Source organism: Chelonia mydas, chromosome 23, assembly GCF_015237465.2.
Source record: "Chelonia mydas isolate rCheMyd1 chromosome 23, rCheMyd1.pri.v2, whole genome shotgun sequence".
Taxonomy (NCBI): Eukaryota; Metazoa; Chordata; order Testudines; family Cheloniidae; genus Chelonia; species Chelonia mydas.
The window spans coordinates 5684995-5705237 of NC_051263.2; the positions used below are offsets into that span (position 1 = coordinate 5684995).

The following is a 20243-nucleotide window of genomic DNA, read 5'->3' on the forward strand; positions in this document are numbered from 1 at the left end:
GGTACAGAGTTTAAGCGTAGAAGTTTCTGGTTATCAGGGAATGAGGTACAGATTATCAAGGGGTGCAAAATTCAGTTTAGGATCAGATAGCATAAGGAATACATAATCTGCAATATCCCCCATTGGGGGTAAAAGGTTAACAGGTCAAAGTACAAACATTGAGAGATGAGGGTACGTGGTTCGTATAATAGCTATGTTCTACACTTGATTTTAGTTCAGAGAGTGGAGAAACAATGCTGAGACTCTGTGACGTGCGCCCACCCCTGCACCCCATGCTCTCCACCTCACCGTGACCAGCTACCAGCCCTGCAACAAACGCCATCGCTAGGTGACTCCACGTGAGGTCACTCCCCCGACATGACTCCAGGGGCAGGATTCAAAGCGAGAACCCTGAACACACAATTCTGTTCAAAGACAGACAAGTCTTGCAGCTGCCTTCCCCTGGCTGGTTTCTCTGTATGCTCCTAATTTGCATAACCCCGCCCACTGCCCTGTGACTAGCAATCTCTCACTGTTCACGCTTACAGCAAACCAGGGCAAAGAAAGCCCATGCCAGCGTATACCGCAGCCCCATGCTCTTTTCTGCTCCTTCCCACAGAACCAGCACCGGGTTGCCAAAGGGGCCCCAGCCCAGCCTGCTCTCAGGGCAGGGGGCGGGGCAGGGGGCCGGGAGCACCCTACAACTCCAGCCCACACCCCCAGCCCCCTGCCTTAACTCCTGCACTGGCGCATGCCCTCATCCCCCCAGCCCCCTGCCCTCCCTGACTCCTGCAACCCCCCCAATGCCACCTGCACCCCTCGCACCAAATGGGAGCTGCCCCAGGTAAGCGCTCCACACCCCAACCTCCTGCTCCAGCCCTGAGCCCCCTCCTGCACCCTAACTCCAGGTCAGACCCTGCACCTCAACCCCCAGCCTGCTCCTGCACCCTAACTCCCTCCCAGACCCTGCACCCCCAGCCCTGAGCCCCCTCCTGCATCCTAACTCCCTCCCAGACCCTGCACCCCAATGTTTTCTTAAGGGCTCTTATCCAAAGTGCTTTAAACTAGTTAGCTAACGGTACAAACAATATTTGGAAAGATCATTAAGTGGTTCGCCGAGACCTCCAGCGATTTTCAAGTGGTCTGTGGAGAAATAAATTAGACTAGAAAAACTGTCAACTTTACTTTCATTTACTTGCTATTACTTATAGGAGGAGGATGAAGGAAAAAAGAATGAAAAACAAAGGTGGGGGGGGGGATAAGAGAGAATGTGCTTTTTCTTGGCTGGGTCCCAAGGAGGGGCCCCCAAAATGAAGCTGAGCATAGGGCCCCACTAACTCTGCATCCACCACTGGAAGCGAGACCAGTTCAGAGTAGACATAAGGTGTGATTTTTTTAAGAGGTGATTAAGCGTGGGAGCAACTCGCTGGCTGGGGGCCGTGGTGGATTCTCCATCACTGGCCGTTTTAAAATTAGGATCAGGTGTTTTCCTAAAAGAGCTGTGCTAGGAATTATTTTGGGGAAGGTAACTGGCCTGCAGCCGTGTCTACACTTAAAATACAGGGGCGCGGGACCAGGGGTCACGGCCCCACCACTTCTAACCTGCTGTAAGGGTGAGCAATGGGGGAGAGGGGTCTTGGGGGAAGAGGCCGGGCAGGGGAAGGCCTCAGGGGAAGGGGACGGTGCGAGGACGGGGGCTTGGGGCGAGTGGGAGGTGGGGGCTCATGGGGAAGGGGTGGCGTGGGGGCGAGGGCTTGTGCAGTATGGGGGGCGGGGCCACCGTTTGGGTACCGGTGGCCCCTCCCCCCCATTTTTAGGAAGGGTCCATCGCTCTCATTAAATACTAGACTGGCTCAGCTGGGCCGCTGGGAGGGGTTCTCCCGTTGGCATCGGTAACCCACCTCCCCGGCAGAGGGTCGCTGGGGTGATGGAAGAATTCCTCCCCACCGCGGGTTCGGTCAGTCTAGCGCCACCTCTCCGCGGTGCGGATGGTTCGCACCGCCAGAGCAACACAGCTGTGCCAGGGTAAGTGCCCAGGGTAGACCCTCCCTAAGATGGGCACACGGGTCCCGTCTGGCCTTGGAATCTGTGAGTCTGTGAGCCACAGGGGTGGCAGCCGCTGGAGATCACAGGGCAGAGAGAGGAGATTAGCGACGCTGGACTCAGCCAATAGACTGGAAGGTTTTTTTGGGGAGGGAGGAGAGGGGGGACTCTGTCCTCCAGTGCGAGGGGCCCAGCGCCCAGAACCCTGAGCCCAGGGAACGGAAGAGGGGGAGACGCACGGGATCCCGACTTGGGCTGCGAGCTGCTTTGCTCCCATAAGCTACATTAAGCAGCTTTGCCATGGGACCTTTCCAAGAAAAATCCTGAGAACTGATGAAATGGGTTGCGTTTTCCAGTAAGCAGGGCTGTTAATATTACCCACAATGCCCCAGTGAGGCACTAGGGGGCGCTGGGCTGCAGGGAGCGGGTTGGGAGGGGCTCAGCAGGGAGCGCTCTCCCCTCACAGTCAGTGCTGACCCCAATGCAGCGCTAGGGGGCGCCGTGCTGCAGAGAGCGGGTTGGGAGGGGCTCAGCAGGGGGCGCTCTCCCCTCACAGTCAGTGCTGACCCCAATGCAGCGCTAGGGGTCGCCGTGCTGCAGGGAGCAGGGTGGGAGGGGCTCAGCAGGGGGCGCTCTCCCCTCACAGTCAGTGCTGACCCCAATGCAGCGCTAGGGGGCGCCGTGCTGCAGAGAGCGGGTTGGGAGGGGCTCAGCAGGGGGCGCTCTCCCCTCACAGTCAGTGCTGACCCCAATGCAGCGCTAGGGGTCGCCGTGCTGCAGGGAGCAGGGTGGGAGGGGCTCAGCAGGGGGCGCTCTCCCCTCACAGTCAGTGCTGACCCCAATGCAGCGCTAGGGGGTGCTGTGCTGCAGGGAGCAGGGTGGGAGGGGTTCAGCAGGGGGTGCTTTCCCCCCACAGTCAGTGCTGGGCCCAGTTCGATGCTTGGGGCGCTCCCCAACCCTGTGCAGTTTCCCCCCAGGCCCCTCTCCCCGCAGGGCAGCCCTGAGGAAGAGGGGGGCTCCCTGCCCACTCGGTGCCCCATGGGTGAGACCCTTTGGCAGCCTGGCCCTGGTACCGGGACACAAAGAGGGCGGGGGGGGGGCTCTGTGTCCCTGGAGGCCGTGTGGTGGGGGAGGGGTGCGCGGAGTCCAGATGTGGCGGCCGTGGACAATAGCCGAGCGCGAAGGGACAGATGGGGCGGCGCACACAATGCGGGAGCCGTTTAGCATTCAGGAGCCGCGCTCGGCCGCCTCCCCTCCTCCCCCTGACGCTATTGAGCCCAGCCAAAGGCTGCAGCTCCGCCTGGCAGGATGAAAGGGCCCATCTGCTCCCAGCTCCCCCTGTTCGGCCCAGGCCGGGACACCAGGGAGGTCCCCAGTGCCCGGCGGGACTCGGCCTCAGCCATCCAAGTCGGCCTTTCCCTGCCCTCCCCGGGCGCTGGCTGCAGCCAGACCTGTTCCAGGGGGGCCCAGGGATCCAGGGCAGGTTTGCCCCTCCCTGGGGTTTCCCCCCAGAATCCATTCCAGCGAGGGGCACAGAGCCACTCCAGCTCTTCTCCTCCTGCACCCCAAGGTCTATCCCCCGAGGAGTCCGGGGCCCCTTTGCCTCTCCTCAGCTCTGCCGGTGCTCCCCGGGAAATGGCGTTCCTGTGCGGCACGACCCTCGCCAGCTCTGCAGGGTGGCATCCACACAGCAGCCGACTGGCTGGACTTGTCCCAGGTGGCAGGGGCCCATTGGCACTGGCTTCCCCCAGCAAGGACGCTGGGAACTGGAGCGGGGAGCCAGGGCCCTTCCATAAAGCCCTGTGTATCCACCTACTAGAGCAAAGCCCCCCCCACCCCCCGGCTTTATTTTAAGCTGTTATTTCATGGTCACCCCCTTGCTTCCTCTTTCTCCCTGACACTGCTCTAACCACCAGCCCACGCTCTCTCTCGTTGCTGGGAATAGAACCCAGGAGTCCTGATTCCCCAACCTTCGCTGCGCTAACCCCACAGCTGGGGAAAGATCCCACAAATCCTCCCGCCTAGCCCCGCCACTCCCACCATCAGAGCCACACCCTTCCTAGAGCTGGGCTAGAACCCAGGAGTCCTGGTTCCCAGCCCCCCTGCTCTAACCACTGGACCCCACTCCCTTCCGAGAGCTGAGGACAGAATCCTGGAGTCCTGGCGCCCAGCCCCCCTGATCTAACCACTAGACCCCACTCCCCTCCCAGAGCCGAAAAGAGAACCCAGGAGTCCTGTGCCTAAAACCCACAACTGCCCCACCCAAAAAACCCCATTTCTATATCAAACTACCCCTGTACCCACCCATCCAAGCCGAACATCACTGCCTGATCGCCCTGCCTCACAGCCCACATTGTCCGACAGAAGCTGCTTTTGGCTGAGTCGACCCTCCTGCAGGGTGAGACTTTGCAACCAGCAACATCCCCCGGGGTGAGGTGGGGGGCCTCTGCCTCACTGCTGGCCTGGAATTACACCCCAGCCTCTCACCCCTGGGGGGGGTCACTGGAGACAGCTGGGAGTGGCTGCAGCTGCTGGGAGTTCCCCCCCTCTGGGAGCCCCGTCCTTGCTGCTCTGAAGGACCCCTCGTCACGTCCCACCTGCATGGGTGGCGGGTATAGGAGATCAGGGGGTGGCTTGGGGCCAGCCAGTCAGTGGCCTGTGGGCCAGGACGGCACTCGGGGGCTGGCCAGTGCCCTGGGGGTTAGTCGGGCAGCCTGGCAGCTGAGGGCTTGGGCCAGCGCTCAGGGCCAGAAGGCGGCCTGGTGCTCGGGGTGATTTGGCTGGGGCTTCTCCAGTTGTGGGAGGAGGGCCCTCAGGGCTCTGATGGGTGAGGGGGGGTAGAAGGGGCAGGGCTGGGTGGGGCTAGCCTGCCCAAAGGGGGCATTCATGTGCCGCCCATGTTCACCTGACAGCGGGCAACATCTGTCAGCAAAAGGACCCAATAACCTGCCCCCCTGTATAGCCCAGGTCATTCCAATCCCTCAGCTCCCCTGAATTGGAGCCGTCAAGAGATGGAGACCCCACCACTTCCCCGGGCAGCTTGGTCCGATGGCTGATTACACCTGCATCATGACCCATCGGAGCCTGTATTTCTTATGGGGATTCGCCTGGCTACAGCTGCGGACCCAGCTGGGTGGAGGACGCCCTGATCCACCGCTGAGCCTGGTTTGTAAGGGGGAAAGAAGCTGTTTTAAAGGATGGGTTTTGCACCAGGTGAATTAAAAAAACACCAGGCGGTTCTATCACATGCAGCCATAACACAAGCCCCCTCCCTGCACTGCCCATGTGAGCCTCCATTTCCCCATCTGCACAATGTCCCGGCGGAAAGCGCTTTGAGATCCGCCCGACGACAGGAGCTAGGGATGGTTCCTGCCGGAGTTGTTGCTCTTGTCTTTGGGCCAGCTGCTAGAGAGGGACGTGGCCTGCAATTCCTTCCAGCAAATGGGGGGTCAATGACTATTTGCCAGATGTCACTTGGAAGCTGGGGATCAGGGATCCTGGCCTGTGTCCCAGGAGGGCAGGGTTGTGGAGTGGTCACAGATAGGGGGGCAGGCAGCTCATCTAGGGAGCAAGGCCAGGGCTAGGTGGCGAAAGGCTCAGTGGCGGGAAGATGTGAGCTGCATGCTCGCTAGGGTTTCAACTCAACGTGCCGCCCCTTAGGCTTATGGGGTCTCCAGGGCTAGCTTAGGGCTGGGGGAATGGCTGGAAACACTGTGCCAAGAGCATGCCGTGTGCCGGCATCGTGTTGCCAAAGCCACGTCGCGGTGGAACAAATCGCCCAGGGAGGCTGCAGAATCTCCATTGGCCTCACACCTGGCAGGGGCAGGCAAATTACTTCGTGCTCCTGCCATGTGTGCAGGGGCCTGGACTCGAGGCCTCTCGAGGTCCCTGCCAGGCTTACGCGTCTCTGGCTCTGTGATCTATTATAAAAACGGAAGCAAGCCGAGGTCACCAAAAATGACCTCTGTGAATGGGCCTCTTCCCAATTAGTGATACTAATCTCATTGAGCGCTGGTCCTCAGTAGCTCCCAAAGTGCTTCACAAGGATCGTTATCCCCATTGCATGGCGGGGGAAACTGAGGCACGGGGAAGGTCACCCACCAGGCCAGGCCAATGTTGTACCCACTAGGCCACACTGCCTCCGGTGAGTTCTGTCCTCCTCTCTCTACAGCGACTCCCCATGCAGGGCAAAGGCTTGGTCCTGATCTTCAAGACACTCAGGGGCTTGGGCCCAGGGATGGAAAAGAGCTGAAAGTGCTGGGGTGGGACAGCTCTGCTTCTCTGGCCCGGTGGGACTCTCCATTGTCAGGGTGAAGTTTGTCTGGGTGGGAGCCGGTCCCAGCCTGTGGAATGAACTAGGACCATCCTGGTCCCCCTGCCCACCCCCATCGCCCTCCTTCCCCTGCTCTGACATCCCCACAGTGCAGTGTGCACCTGTAAACCCAAACACCCTACCCAAAACAACCCACTCCACAGCACAGTCCCTGCAGAGGGAACGAACCGCACGGGGCAGGTGTCAGTCGCGTCACTCACTGCAGAGCCAGGAGCCACCCAGATGCCACGGTGATCGGGGCCAGATAAGAACTAGGGAGAGCATGAAATGAATTTAAGATCAAATGTGAGGTTTTCGGACGCAAAATACAACCATCAGCCCCTCATTTACACACTCTCCTAGCCATTGTTTGCAGGAGTTATTTCACTTCCCCAGCTCTTCCCCCTGTGGGTCGGGCTTGGGTGCAATATCCCAAGGGCAGCAGGGGAAAAAGGCTGGGGAATCCCAGTGTGAAATGGACCCAAACTAGAAAGTGAAACTGACCGGCCCTGGGCAGGGCACGCCGGTGCAGAATGCTGTAATGTCTTGCTGATTCTTCTCATTTACCAGTTCTGCCGCTAACACCAGTGGAGTTATTCCGGATTCACACCTGGGTCAGGGAGAGGGATATAGAATCACAGAATAACAGGGTTGGAAGGGACCTCAGGAGGTCATCTAGTCCAGCCCCCTGCTCAAAGCAGGACCAATCTGGAATCAGTCCCGCTCACACCAGTGGAGTTATTCCAGATTCACACCTGGGTCAGTGAGAGGGGAATCAGTCCCGCTCACACCAGTGGAGTTATTCCGGATTCACACCTGGGTCAGGGAGAGGGGAATCAGTCCCGCTCACACCAGTGGAGTTATTCCGGATTCACACCTGGGTCAGGGAGAGGGGAATCAGTCCCGCTCACACCAGTGGAGTTATTCCAGATTCACACCTGGGTCAGGGAGAGGGTAGCCAAGCTCGCCACAGATGGTCTTTTCCTGAAAAATCCAGAGTGGGGTTCACAAAACGATGCTGGTTGAAAAATTTAAGTTATGAAGAAATTGAGGAGTGGTGCGGGGTTTACAGAAAAAGGCTTTTTTGACCAAACGGAAATTTTCACTCATCGCATCCAGGTTTGCCAGAAGTTTTTGGTTTCTTGTGGACAAATGAATGGACATGACAAGCCGGCCTACTGCAGCCCGTCTCCACGCGGCCAACAGGTGTGGTTTGCCTGCTGCTATACCTAACACAACGCCAATCCAGGACTCCTCCAGTTTGCCCTATTGGGCTAGGGGATCTCGTCCGTATGGGAGCCAATGGGACCACGCTCTGCTTGAAAGTGTTCCGTGGATCAGGCTCCAAACAGATACTAAGGATACCTGAGCTTGTTAAAAGGGGAAACCTGTTAAAATCCAGTTCACTTATCACAATTAACACCCTTCATTTCCCTTTCACTTTGTACTGAGTCACTAGCACCCGTGGACTTTTCCACATCAAAGTTTCATTCCTACCTGCATCTGTCCTTATAGAAGACCCATTTGTGTTCATTTGCTACCTCGACTCCAAAGACACCAGCCTTCTAAAACCTACCAGCCCCTGGCATGAAGCTGTCTGCCATTCCTGCCCCCGTGACAGGGTTCCCCATATTTTATTTCACCCAGTCATTGATGTTGGAGGATCAGGCCTTTTTCAAAAAGGAGTTACCACACATGGCAGTGATTGATCAGCTGGGCATTCCCCATGTCAACAGCATGTCTATGGTCAGTTTCACCTTCAGGGTCCTTATTACTGCAGGAGATGGGTGTCCGGCACTCCAGGGGATGGGTGTTGTCACTCCTGGGGATGGGTGTCTGGCACTCCAGAGGATGGGTGTTGTCACTCCTGGGGATGGGTATCCTGCACTCCAGGGGATGGGTGTCTGGCACTCCAGGGGATGGATGTTGTCACTCCTGGGGTTGGGTGTCTGGCACTCCAGGGAATGGCTGTTGTCACTCCAGAGCAAGGTACATCCATTTTAAGACATTGGTTTTCACAGTTTTTGGTTTCTTGGTTTGTTTTTTCTTTTTGTTTTGTTTTTAAATTGTGGAAATACTTCCTACTAGGCTCATATTATATAAACAATATTAAATGTTTGCTGGCATATATTTTATCAGATCCCCCAAATTAGAGAAAGAGCTAGGAGACACACTGGCCAGACAGACAGACTGATAGATAGACCTGAAGAAGAGCTTGAAAACTTGTCTCTCTCAAGAACAGAAGCTGGTCCAATAAAAGACATTTCTTCACCCACCTTGTGTCTCTAATATCCTGGGACCAACATGGCTATAGCAACACTGTGTAGACAGCTAGATGGGGTGTGTACAGGGATGGATAAATGGATTGGGGTGTTTGAGGATAGATCGATCATTCGATAGATTGAAAGATGCATAGATAGAGATGTGTATAGGGATAGATGGGTGAGTATGAGGGGATAGATCCATCGACAGATAGATTGATGGGTGTCTGTGGGGTTGGATAGATGAATCGGGGACTATGGGGACAGGCAGGTGTGTAGGGAGTGATGGATGGATGGATGGATGGATGTGTATGGGGCCAGGCAGGTGGGTAGGAAGGGACAGGTCTATAGATGGATGGATTGATGGGGCTGCAGGGGGACAGATAGATGGATCAGGGTGTGTGGGGGCAGACAGGTGTGTAAGAAGGGACAGATGGATGGATGGGTAGATGCAGGTGTATGGGGACGGATAGATGGATCGGGGTGTATGGAGCCAGGCAGTTGTTTGGGGGGGTTAGACTGATGGACCGAGGGATGGATAGATGGGGATGTAGGGGATGGATAGATGGATCAGGGTGTGTGGGGGCAGACAGGTGGGTAGGGAGGGACAGATGGATGGATGGATGGATAGCTGGGGGAGTATGGGGATGGATAGATGGATCAGGGTATATGGGGCCAGGCAGGTGGGTAGGAAGGGACAGGTTGATGGATGGATAGATGGGGGTTTATGGGGATGGGTGGATGGATCAGGATGTGGGGGGGGCAGACAGGTGTGTGGGGAGGGGCAGATGGATGGAGGGATAGATGCGGGGTATGGGGATGGATCGGGGTGTGTGGGGGCAGACAGGTGTGTGGGGAGGGGCAGATGGATGGAGGGATAGATGGGGTTTATGGGGACGGATTGGGGTGTGGGGGGGCAGACAGGTGTGTGCAGAGGGGCAGATGGAGGGAGGGAGGGATAGATGCGGGGTATGGGGATGGATCGGGGTGTGTGGGGGCAGACAGGTGTGTGGGGAGGGGCTGACAGGTCTATCCCTAGGTAGAGGGGGTGTAGCAGGATAGACGGATGACAGTGGCCCACGCCCAAACACACCCCTCTCTTGCCCCCCTCTGCCAGCCCCGCCCCCACCCGTGTCACGCCCCCCCCCGCCCAGCCCCGTCCCCGCACCTGCCCCCCAGCTCCGAGGAGCCGCAGGCAGCTGGGCCGGGCCGGGCCGGGCCGGCAGCCAATGTGCTGGGGCGGGGGGAGGGGCGGGGGCGTCTCCGACGTCAGGGCCGAGCTCGGCCGAGCCGGGCCGCTGGGGCGAGGATGCTGCACTGGGGACCGGCGGCCGCGCTCTCCGCCTCGGGCTGCAGCGATCGCGGGAGGTTTTAGCCCTTCGCCTGTGCCCGCGGCCGGCCCTTCCGCCCCAGCTCCCTCCAGACCTGCTCAACCCTTCCGCCGCCTTTCCCCCCACCTGCCCCCGGCGGGCAGCCCGCGGAGCCCTTCTGCTGGGGGGGAGCGGAGGGTCCTTTGCGCCCTTCCCCGCCGCCTCCATCCCTCTCTTCCTGCCTCCTTTGTGTTTGTTCCTCCCCAAGCCCCCGCCGCCCGCCTTGCACCCCCCTTCCTTCCCGTGGGGGCTGGGGGCGAGAGGGAAGCGGTGGGGGGGGGCTCGTATCACCCCCCTGAGCCCGGCTGCTCGAGCTGCCCTCCTTTGTCAATTGCATCTGGAGGCTCCTCTCCCCCCCGGGCACCCCCCTGTGCACCCCCCTCAGTCCCCCACCCGTGCCCCCCATTCCCCCCTCCTGAACCCCCCTCTTCCCGCCTCCTGAACCCCCCTCTGCCCCCCACTCCGTGCACCCCTCTGCCCCCCACTCCGAGCACCCCTAGGCTCTGCCCCCACCCCGTGCACCCCTCTGTCCCTACCCCAGTGCACCCCTTTGCCCCCCATCCCGTGCATCCCTCCTCCCCCTCCCTTCTCTACTCCCCCTCCCCCCCCCGCGCCCGTGCATCCTCCCTCTTCCTCCTCCTCCTCCTGGCGAGGCGGCCGGATCCCGAGCAGGGGGTGGGAGATTCGCCCTGAGGATGAAGATGATGGCAGGCGGCTCCGTGCACCAGAACGGCATCTTCTCGGCGTCCCACCAGCAGCCCCAGCAGCCGCCGCCCCCCCACATGGAATCGGACCCCCCCGACTCCAGGAAGAGGCCCCTGGAGACCCCCACCGAGGCCATCAGCACCAAGCGCAGCAACACAGGAGGTGAGCCACGGGGGGGGGGAGGGTGAAAGGGGGGAGTCTGCAGCACCCCACTTCCCACTGCGGGACCTGTGCTGCCAGGGCAGATTCTCCACCCCCCCTCCCCGCGAACGCCAGCCTGCCCCCCACCCCCGCTCCACCCCCACCTCCCGCCCCAAGGACAGGGGTCTCCTGCTCCACCCCCCCTTCCCCACACCAACCCGATCTGCCCCCCAACTATCCCCTTCTCTGCTTCCAACCCACCCACTTGGAGAGGGGATCCCCACCCCACAGCCTGCCCCCTCCAAGGATGGTGATCCCCCCATCCTGCCCCCCCCCACAGATGGGGATGTGCCCCATCCTGTCCCCCACAGATGGGGATACCACCCCCCCATCCTTCCCCCCACCCCACAGATGGTGATCCTACCCCTATTCTGCCCCCCATCTCACAGATGGAGATTTCCCCTCCATCTTGCCCATCCCCCCCACCTCAAGGATAGGCAATTCCCCCCATCCTGCCTTGCACCCTACGGATGGGGAACCCACCTCTCCATCCTGCCCCCCCACCCCATGGATGGAGATTTCCCCTCCATCCTGTCCCCCTCTTGCCCAAGCCACCCCCCTCCATCTAGCATGTAAACCCTATTGCTCAGATTCCCCACCTGGGACTGAGCCCCCACCCCCCATCCCCCCGCAATCCTAGCGTTAAAAAATAATAATCCGATTGCCGTGAAATGCTGGGCACCGGCAAGCATCTGCAGCCTTCAAGCTGGGGGGGGGGGGGAGGAGATGTAAAATCCCAGCCCTCTCCTCCCTTTTCCCTGTGTGTCCGTCCCCCCCGCGACACACAAAAAAATTGCAACAGACATATCTATATCCAGCTGCAGTGTCAAAATGGAGGCGAGAATAACTGTCCATTTGATAGCGGCTTGGTGGGGGAAGACGGGAGGGGGTGACACCCGCACACACACACAAATACACACACACACAAACACACACGCAGGATGGCAAAGCTGTCAGATCTTCCCAGCCTTTGCTGGAGGATGTGAAGGGGGCAGAGGGCAGGAAGGAAGCGGTGTGGATGCCGGCAGAGGGCAAGGGAGGGTGGCAGCTGGGGTATTTGAAAGACACTGCGTGCGTGGGGCAGGGCAGGGGGGGGGGGCGGGGGAAGGCTCAGCAAACAATACATATCCATCGAGCGGCTCGCTCTTTGCAAAGGGCCAAGATGCCGGAGCTGTCTGTCTTCCCCCACCGGGGCCAGAACGCAAACAGTAAGCGGCCCGGCCGCATTCGGCTCGCCACCAGCCCCAGGCGAACAGGCCCTTTCTCCAAAGCCGCCCAGATCCATGTTTTCCGCCACGAAAGAGGAAACTGGCAGGGGCTGAAATCCTCAGCACCAGGTGGAGGACGGCGCTGAAATTTCAGGCACTGGGTCGGAGCCGAGGGCCACCTTGCTGGGTCTCGGCAGTGGCGTGTCTTTGTTGCCCAGGATGGTGCAGGTGTGCGTGTGTGTGAATTTGCAGCCACGCTCACCCACCATAACCCTCATGATGTAATTAACATTTAGAGCTGTTTGCATTTGGCCTTTTGGTGAGGAGCGATAAATATTGCAGCTGAACGCAGATTCCTCTGGGGAATCGGCCCGGCGGATTATCATCGCTGTACTGATGGGGCTAACGTACCGGCAGGGAGGAGATTTCCAAAAGCGAGGCGTGAATTAGAGCGATAAAAGACCAGACACCAGGCTAAAAGAACTGGGGCATCTTAGCTCCGCGGGAAGGGCTGGAATGACTGGCCGTGGGGCTGAGGGAAATGACACTGAATCAAGGATCTGGGCTGTTACCTGGGTATTTAGCCGTTGGTTTCTCCATCCCTTTCTGGCTGGTTGCATTGTGGCCTCTCTGTTCTTTCACCGAGGATGGACGTGGCGGGGTCGGATTGATCACGACGGGGCTGGGGGGGGGGGGATCTCTGATTGGGGGCCGTGATGTAGAGACAGGTCGGGTTGTTGGAATCTGGCCTGCATTGGCAAAAGGAGGCCGGTTGCCAGGGCAATGCGCAAGAGCCGAGCAGGGGGAGGGATCCCGGTGAAGGCTCCAAGCCAGCTGGGGTGGGGGATGTAAGGGGCGCTGGGGAGTCCTGGGTCTGAGTGGGAAAAGATCGGTGGGGGGAGGGGAGAGTGGAAATGGGGTGGGGTTTGATGTGTAGCCCCCCGGCCTATTTGAGGAGAAGGGTCCCCTGCAAACCCAGGCTCTGTGGGGAAAGGGGTCCCCCTTAAACCCAGGTTCCGTGGGGAGAGAGGTCCCCTGCAAACCCGGGCTTCATCTTAGCTGAACCCCTCAAAGCACCTTGGTGGCCCTTGGCCCTGGTCCAAGCTGCTGCCAGGGGATGGGACAGCAGGATGCCCTCTGGCCCGAGGGTCCTTTCCCTCAGCAGGGAGGGCCGGTGTGGCCGTCTCTCACTGGCAACCCTGGCAACCCCGTTGCATGATGGGGAAGGGATCTTGGCCTGGTTTGCAGTGAGGGCATCGTGGCGATGGGTTCAGCTGGTGACCCTGGGCAAGGAAGACCAAAGCCAAGGGCAGGGCGGTGAGCGAGGCGGGCACAGGGCCTTGGAGCCAGGCTGGAGCAAGCCAGCTGGGATCAGCCAGAGCTCCTGGTTCCCATCCCCTGGGGCTGAGACTGGCTCAGCCCACAGAACCACCATGGCTGGGAGGGTCCATGGGGCCCAGCTGGCTGAGCTGGGCCATGCTCTTCCACGAGGCACTGGGGGAATTTCCCAAAAGCCTTTGCTCCGGGACCCTGTCCAGCAGCGAGGCTGGTCCGACTGCTCCCACAAGGATGGGCTGGGTGGGTTCCCTCAGCCCTCGCAGTGTGGGCAGCAGTGCTGGGCGCTGGAGGGGTGGCAGGATTCCTGGCGCACACTGGCACAGGCCCTCCAGTAGAGTGGCCCTGATCTCGGTCACTGTGTGTCTAGACAGTGCCCGGTGCGAGGGGCCCTAATCTCGGTCACTGTGTGTCTGGGCAGCGCCCGGCATGATGGGGCCCTGATCTCGATCACTGTGTGTCTGGGCAGCGCCCGGTGTGATGGGGCCCTGATCTTGGTTCCTGCAGGGGTGCTGGAACAGTGTGTATAGTGGGGGTGTTGAGAACCATTGAATCAAACTGTAAACCCTGTATATAATGAAAAGCACTTCAAGCCTGGGCGTGTAGCAGCACCCCCCGCACCCCTAGTTCCAGCTCCTGTGGGTCGCTCTGTGTCTGGGCAGTGCCTGACACTAGGGGGCCCTGAACTCTAGAAGCTTCTGTAATAGACCTTATTAACGATGAGCAGAAACCCCAACCCACCTTCCCCACACTCATGCACTTCCCCCGGTGTAAGCAGAATATGGTGCCTTTGCTTAAAACAAATTGAGGGGGGCTGAAAAAATATCAGGGGTGCTTGACCACCTGCACAGTGGCAGGGAATAGGACCCAGGAGTCCTGACTCCCAGTCCCCCTGGCTCTAACCACTGGCCTCGACTCTCCTCTCAGAGCTGGGAGTAGGAGACTTGACCTGAAAGTTCTTTCTTGGGATGTACCTCGCACACCCAGAGGGCTGTGGGGCCCATGCCTTAAAGGGACAGGGGTCCTAATCTGTCTTCCCTGCCTCCATCCTGTATCTGGGGCTAAACATTGGCTTTCTTAAAGCATCTGTGCTGAGTGGTGGTTCTGAGGACCGCTCCCACTGACTGGGCTGGTGCCAGTGCTCTCCAGAGGCCAGGGCCAGCGCCCACGATATTGACCTAGGATCCTTGACCTGACATGGCAGAACCCCGATCAGGAGGCCCCTAAATCCTGGGGGAGGGGCAGATTCAGGTTCAAATCTCCCAGGGATCAGGGTTCCCCTTGATGCAGAGCGGGGGGGTCCCAGTCCGTGGCCAGGGCTCTGGTGGAGGCAGATGCTCTGCGAGGATCGGCTCGGAATTCATTGCCTCTTGTAATTACTTAACTGGCTTAATCTACCCCAGAGGTGCCTCTTTAAGTGGATTTGGGCTGAGAAGCGTCCCCGTCAAGCCGGCTCTTTGGCAGCTCAGGGAGGCTTGAGCTGGAGATGTGCCAGTATCTCAGGGCGGGGCAGACACCTGCTGGGGGATGGGCGACATGGGGTCTTGCACCTGCAGTCCCCGTATGGGCCCCAGAGTCCCAGCTCTGAACGGTGTTCTGGACAGGGGCTGGCATGAAGCAGTGTGGGCCCTGCTGGTGGCTGGGAGACGGGAAATCACAGCCCTGCAGGTATCTGGGGCTGGGTGGAAGGGCCAAGGCATTCTCCTACTACTTCCAAGTAGCAGAACTAGGAGGCACCTAGCGTATAGGGGGAAAAATCGGGGTGACGTTACAGTAGAGGTCTACTATAGAGGTGGATGGGGGAGTATCCAAAACGCAAGACCTGGTAGTAAAGGGGGACTTTAACTACCCAGACTTCTGCTGGGAAAGTCACACGGCAAACCTTAAACTCTCCAATAAGTTCTTGGACTGTACCGGGGACAGCTTCTTGTTTCAGAGCGTGGAGGACGTAACCGGAGGGCAGCTGTCGGATTCTGACCGACAGGGAGGAACTGGTAGCAAACCTGAAGGTGGAGAGAATGTGGGTAAAAGTGACCGTGAAAGGATAGATTTCATGATTCCAAGGAAGGCAAGGAGTGAGTGAGAATAAGGATGGGAGGCTTCCAAAAACAACCTCAGGGAGCTGGTAGGTGACGTCCCTTGGGAAGGAAAACTAAGGAGTAAAGGAGGTCAGGAGAGGTGGTGGCTGCTCAATGAGACAATATTAAACGCACCACTGCCGACTGTCCCACTGCAAAGGAAAGCTAGGAAGAACAGTAAGGGGCCAGCATGGCTCCACTTTAAAGCCCTGAAAATCAAAAAGGAATCCTACAAGAAGTGGAAACATGGACAGATTGCTAAGGAGGAGTACAAAAGAACAGCACAATCACGCAGGGACAAAATCAGGAAGGCTAAGGGACTAAATGAGTATCTCCTAGCAAGGGACAGCAGGGGCAATAAGAAGAGATTCTTTAATTGCATTAGGGGCAAGAGAAAGCGGAAGGAAAGTGCAGGTCCTCTACACAGAGAGGAAGGAGAGCTAACAATGGACGACATGAAGAAGTGGGAGGTGTTCAATGCCTATTTTGCTTCAATCTTCACCTGATACTCAACACAATTAATAGTAACAATCGGGGGGAAGGAATGCCAGCCACAATAGGGAAAGAACAGGTTAAGAATATTGAAATAAGGTAGATGAATTCAAGCTGGCAGGGTCTGATGAAATTCATCCCAGTGTACTTAAGGAACTAGCTGAAGCAATCTCAGAACCGTTAGCAATTATCTTGGAGAACTCACGGAGAACAGGTGAAGTCCCAAAGGGCTGGAGAATAGCAAACACAGAACCTAGCTTTAATAGGGGGAACAAAGGGGACCTGGGGAATTATAAACCAGTCAGTCTAGCTTTGATTCAGGGAAAGATACTGGAATCAATTATTAAACAATCTATTTGTTTGCACCTGGAGGACAATAGCCACGATGAACTAATCATGCCAAACAAACCTCATTTCCTTCTTTGACAGGGTTACAGGCCTAGTGGATCGGGGAAGCAGTGGGGCCCTGGGTCAGAGCAAGTGTGGGGGCCCTCCCCTCCCCTTCCGCGTATGGTCCCGCCCCTTCTGCCTGCAGCCCCACCCACAGCCACACCCTGTTCTGCCCCTTCCCCCCCACGGTCCCACCCCTGTTCCACTCATGATCTTGCCCCATTCCGCCCCCCTCAACCCTCCCCCCCAGCCAACACTGGAGAAGCTCTGTCCCTGCCACCATGGCCCGTGGCTACAGCAGGGAGTGAGAGTTCCCCCAGCCCTGAGGCCATGGCAGGAAGCAAGAGGTCCCCCAGCCCTGAGGCCATGGCAGGGAGTGAGAGCTCCTCCAGTCCCGGGGCCGCAGCTGGGTCTGGCTGCTGGGGCTTTGCTCGGCGCTTCTACCGGGGAGCAGGGTCAGGGTGTGGGGGCCTCCCCGACCCTACCCTTCTGCTGAGGAGTGGGGGCAGGGCGCAGGGACTCCCCCTGCCTGCCTGGCACTGCTACCAGGGTCATGGCGTGGAGGCTTCCCCTGCCCCGCCTTGCCCACCCAGTGCTTCTGCCGGGAGGAGAGAGGTCAGGAATAGGGGCTTCCCCCACCTGCCTGGTGCTTCTTCGCAGGGCTCCGGGCTTCCTCCAGCCAGCGGTGGGTTTTTCTCCAGGGCCCCACAATTGGCCAGGGCCCCTGGGCACGGGCCCCGTCAGCCCAGTGGCTCATCCGCCACTGGATATATCTTGGTTTCAGGAAGGGTTTTGACACAGTCCCTTCACGGCAGGGTTCATTCGCAAACGAGGGAAAGGTGGCTCTCGATGAAGTGACGGTGGGGTGGGTGCACAGCTGGTTGAAGGATCGTACTCAAAAAGCAGCTATCAATGGTTCGCTGTCAAACCGGGAAGGCATCTGGGGGGGTCGGTCCTCGGTCCGGTCTGGTATGAGTCAATATTTTCATGACTGACTTGGATAACGGAGTGGAGAGGTTGCTTATAAATTTTCCGGATGACACCAAGCTGGGCGGGGCGGGGGGGGGGGTTGCAAGCACTCAGGAGGGACAGGATTAGAATTCAAAACGACCTTGACAAATAGGAGAATTGGTCTGAAATGAACAAGATGAAATTCAATCCAGACAAGTGCAAAGAACTGCACTGGGGAAGGACAAATCGAATGCACAGATACAAAGGGGGACTAACTGGCTAGGCGACAGCGCTGCTGGAAAGGAGCTGGGGTGATGGCAGATCACAAATTGAATATGAGCCAATGAAGTGACATCGCTGCGAAAAGGGCCAATATCATTCTGGGGGCATTAACAGGCGTGTCGTATGTAAGACATGGGAGGTAACTGTCCTGCTCTGCTCGGCACTGGGGAGGCCTCAGCTGGATTCCCGTGTCCAATTCTGGGTGCCGCACTTCAGGCAAAATGTGGATAAACTGGAGAGAGTCCAGGGGAGAGACAGGGCCAGGAGAACTAAGGCAGATGAAATTCAATGTTGATAAATGCAAAGTAATGCACATGGGAAAACATCATCCCAACTATGCATACAAAATGACGGGGTCTAAATTAGCTGTTATCACTCAAGAAAGAGATCTTGGAGTCATCGTGGATAGTTCTCTGAAAATATCCACTCAGTGTGCAGTGGCTGTCAAAAAGGCCAACAGAATGCTGGGAACCATTAGGAAAGGGGTAGATAACAAGAGATAAAATATCATAACGCCACTATATAAATCCATGGTACCTTCAATCCTGCGGGCACTTCTGGTCACCCCATCTCAAAAAAGATATCTTAGAATTGGAAAAGGTTCAGAGAAGGGCAACAAAAGTGATTGGGGTATGGAACCAATTCGGTATGAGGAGAGATTGAAAAGACTGGTACTGTCCAGCTTCAAAGAGAGGTGACTAAGTGGGGATATGACGGAGGTCTATGAAATCGTGACTGGGATGGAGAAAGTGACTAGGGAAAGGTCATTTACTCCTTCTCATAACACAAGAACCAGGGGTCACCCAATTATATTAGTAGGCAGCAGGTTTAAAACAAAAGGACGTATTTCTTCACACAATGCACAGTCAACCTGTGGAACTCCTTGCCAGAGGATGTTGTGACAGGCAAAACTATAACAGGGTTCAGAAAGGAATGAGATAAGTTCAGGAAGGATGGGTCCATCAATGGCTATTAGCCAAGATGGTCACAGGACGCAACCCCATGCTCTGGCTGTCCCTGAGCCTCTGATTGCCAGAAGCTGGGAATGGGCAACAGGGGATGGATCACTCAGTGATTGCTGGGTTCTGTTCATGCCCTCTGAAGCACCTGGCACTGGTCACTGTCAGAGACAGGACACTGGGCTAGATGGCCCATTGGTCTGGACCTGTATGACTATTCTTATGTTCTAACTGGAGGCTCGGGGGGGGGTGGGGTGGCTAAGAGAACAATAGAGCTTTGACCTGCCAGCTTGTAGCACATGTCTCTGTCCATCAGTCCTTCCCCCCCTCTGTCTGTGGAACTCCCTGCCACTGGATGCAGTTGGCGCCAGGAGTGTAGCAGGATAATGGGAACAGCCCGGGTTAGGTTAGTCGGGGAAAAGCCCCTCCCTCTTCCCAGGCCATGAGCCAATATCTCACAATTGCCTGCCTGGGGGTTTCTCCCTCAGCTGCAGGTGGTGGCCACTGTAGGAGATGGGACTCTAAGCCACATGGGCCCTGTGGCGGGATATTAATTCCTGTGCTCCCTGCCAGTCTGTTGCGGATTTCAGTGGATGCACTGGCATGGCCGATCCCCAGGCAACACCACTACTGTTGTGGGGTGAGGGGCACCCCACCACTCACTCTCTGTGCAGGATGAGACCTGGAATAAGCTCTGGGCCCCTACAGCCCAGACTTTACCAGGAATATGGACCTCAGCTTCAAAGAGATGTCTTGGTGGGCTGTGCCACACCTCCCCTCCCATTGGTGGCCTCATGATCACGCCTTCCCTCCCATTGATAACCAGCTTCACACCCCAGAGTCAGCCACAGCAGTGGCTGATGTAACCCAGTGACCAGGCATGTGCCACACCCCCTCTTCTAGTGGACAATCTATATAACAGCCTGCTACTGCTGCCAGCTGTGGAGCGACTCCCTTAGCTGAAGTGGCAGAGGGCCGTGTTGTGGTCCCCGAATCCGAAGCCTGCTGATGACTCGGAGGGGGAGGGGGGGTCATTATGCTAACCTGGAATAGTAATGAGGAAATTATTTAACGAGTAGCTGAGATGATGGGTGCCTAGTTGGCACCGTGGGAGTAGCCCATTCTGCATGGACCATCAGATCTGGGAGCTGTTGGTCGAGGTGAGAGGGGAGGAGGCCCCAGGCAGATTGGGGGACAATGGATCTAGCTGTGCCGTGGGACTGACGGGCCTCATTAACGAGGAGAGCACCAGGCTGGCCACTCTGGGACTTCCTATTGTCCTAGGCCTCAAAGCTCAGCAGGGCCAAGCCCTGGGACAGTGCTAGCCAATTGGATTGCGCAGGCAGAGGCTGCCTCCTGATTGGGTCCCCAGCAGCCAATAATAGAGTTACGTGAAGTCAAGTAGCAAAATATGCAGATCTCTGCGTCCCGATTGGCTCATCAGATGTCTCATCTAAAAATTCTGTTCAATATGCACAATATATCACACTCGGCTCACATGCATTCAATACACATGTATGCTATCGCATGCAATATACACTCAATACACTCATGAAAGCTTATGCTCAATTAAATTGGTTAGTCTCTAAGGTGCCACAAGTCCTCCTGTTCTTTTTGCAGATACAGACTAACACGGCTGCTACTCTGAAACCTGTCAATGCACACAATACACATTCG

The 20243-nt window shown here is 57.5% G+C and overlaps 1 protein-coding gene across 1 annotated transcript in view; it reads left to right on the forward strand.

Annotated features, from left to right (window-relative positions):
- Positions 1–9802: 9802 nt before the first annotated feature.
- Positions 9803–20243, forward strand: part of NOVA2 (NOVA alternative splicing regulator 2) — a 46431-nt gene continuing 35990 nt past the window's right edge. Inside the window, exon 1 of the mRNA XM_037884487.2 lies at positions 9803–10832. Coding sequence (XP_037740415.1) covers positions 10661–10832 — 172 coding nt within the window. The 5' untranslated portion in view covers positions 9803–10660. The remainder of the gene's footprint in view (positions 10833–20243) is intronic.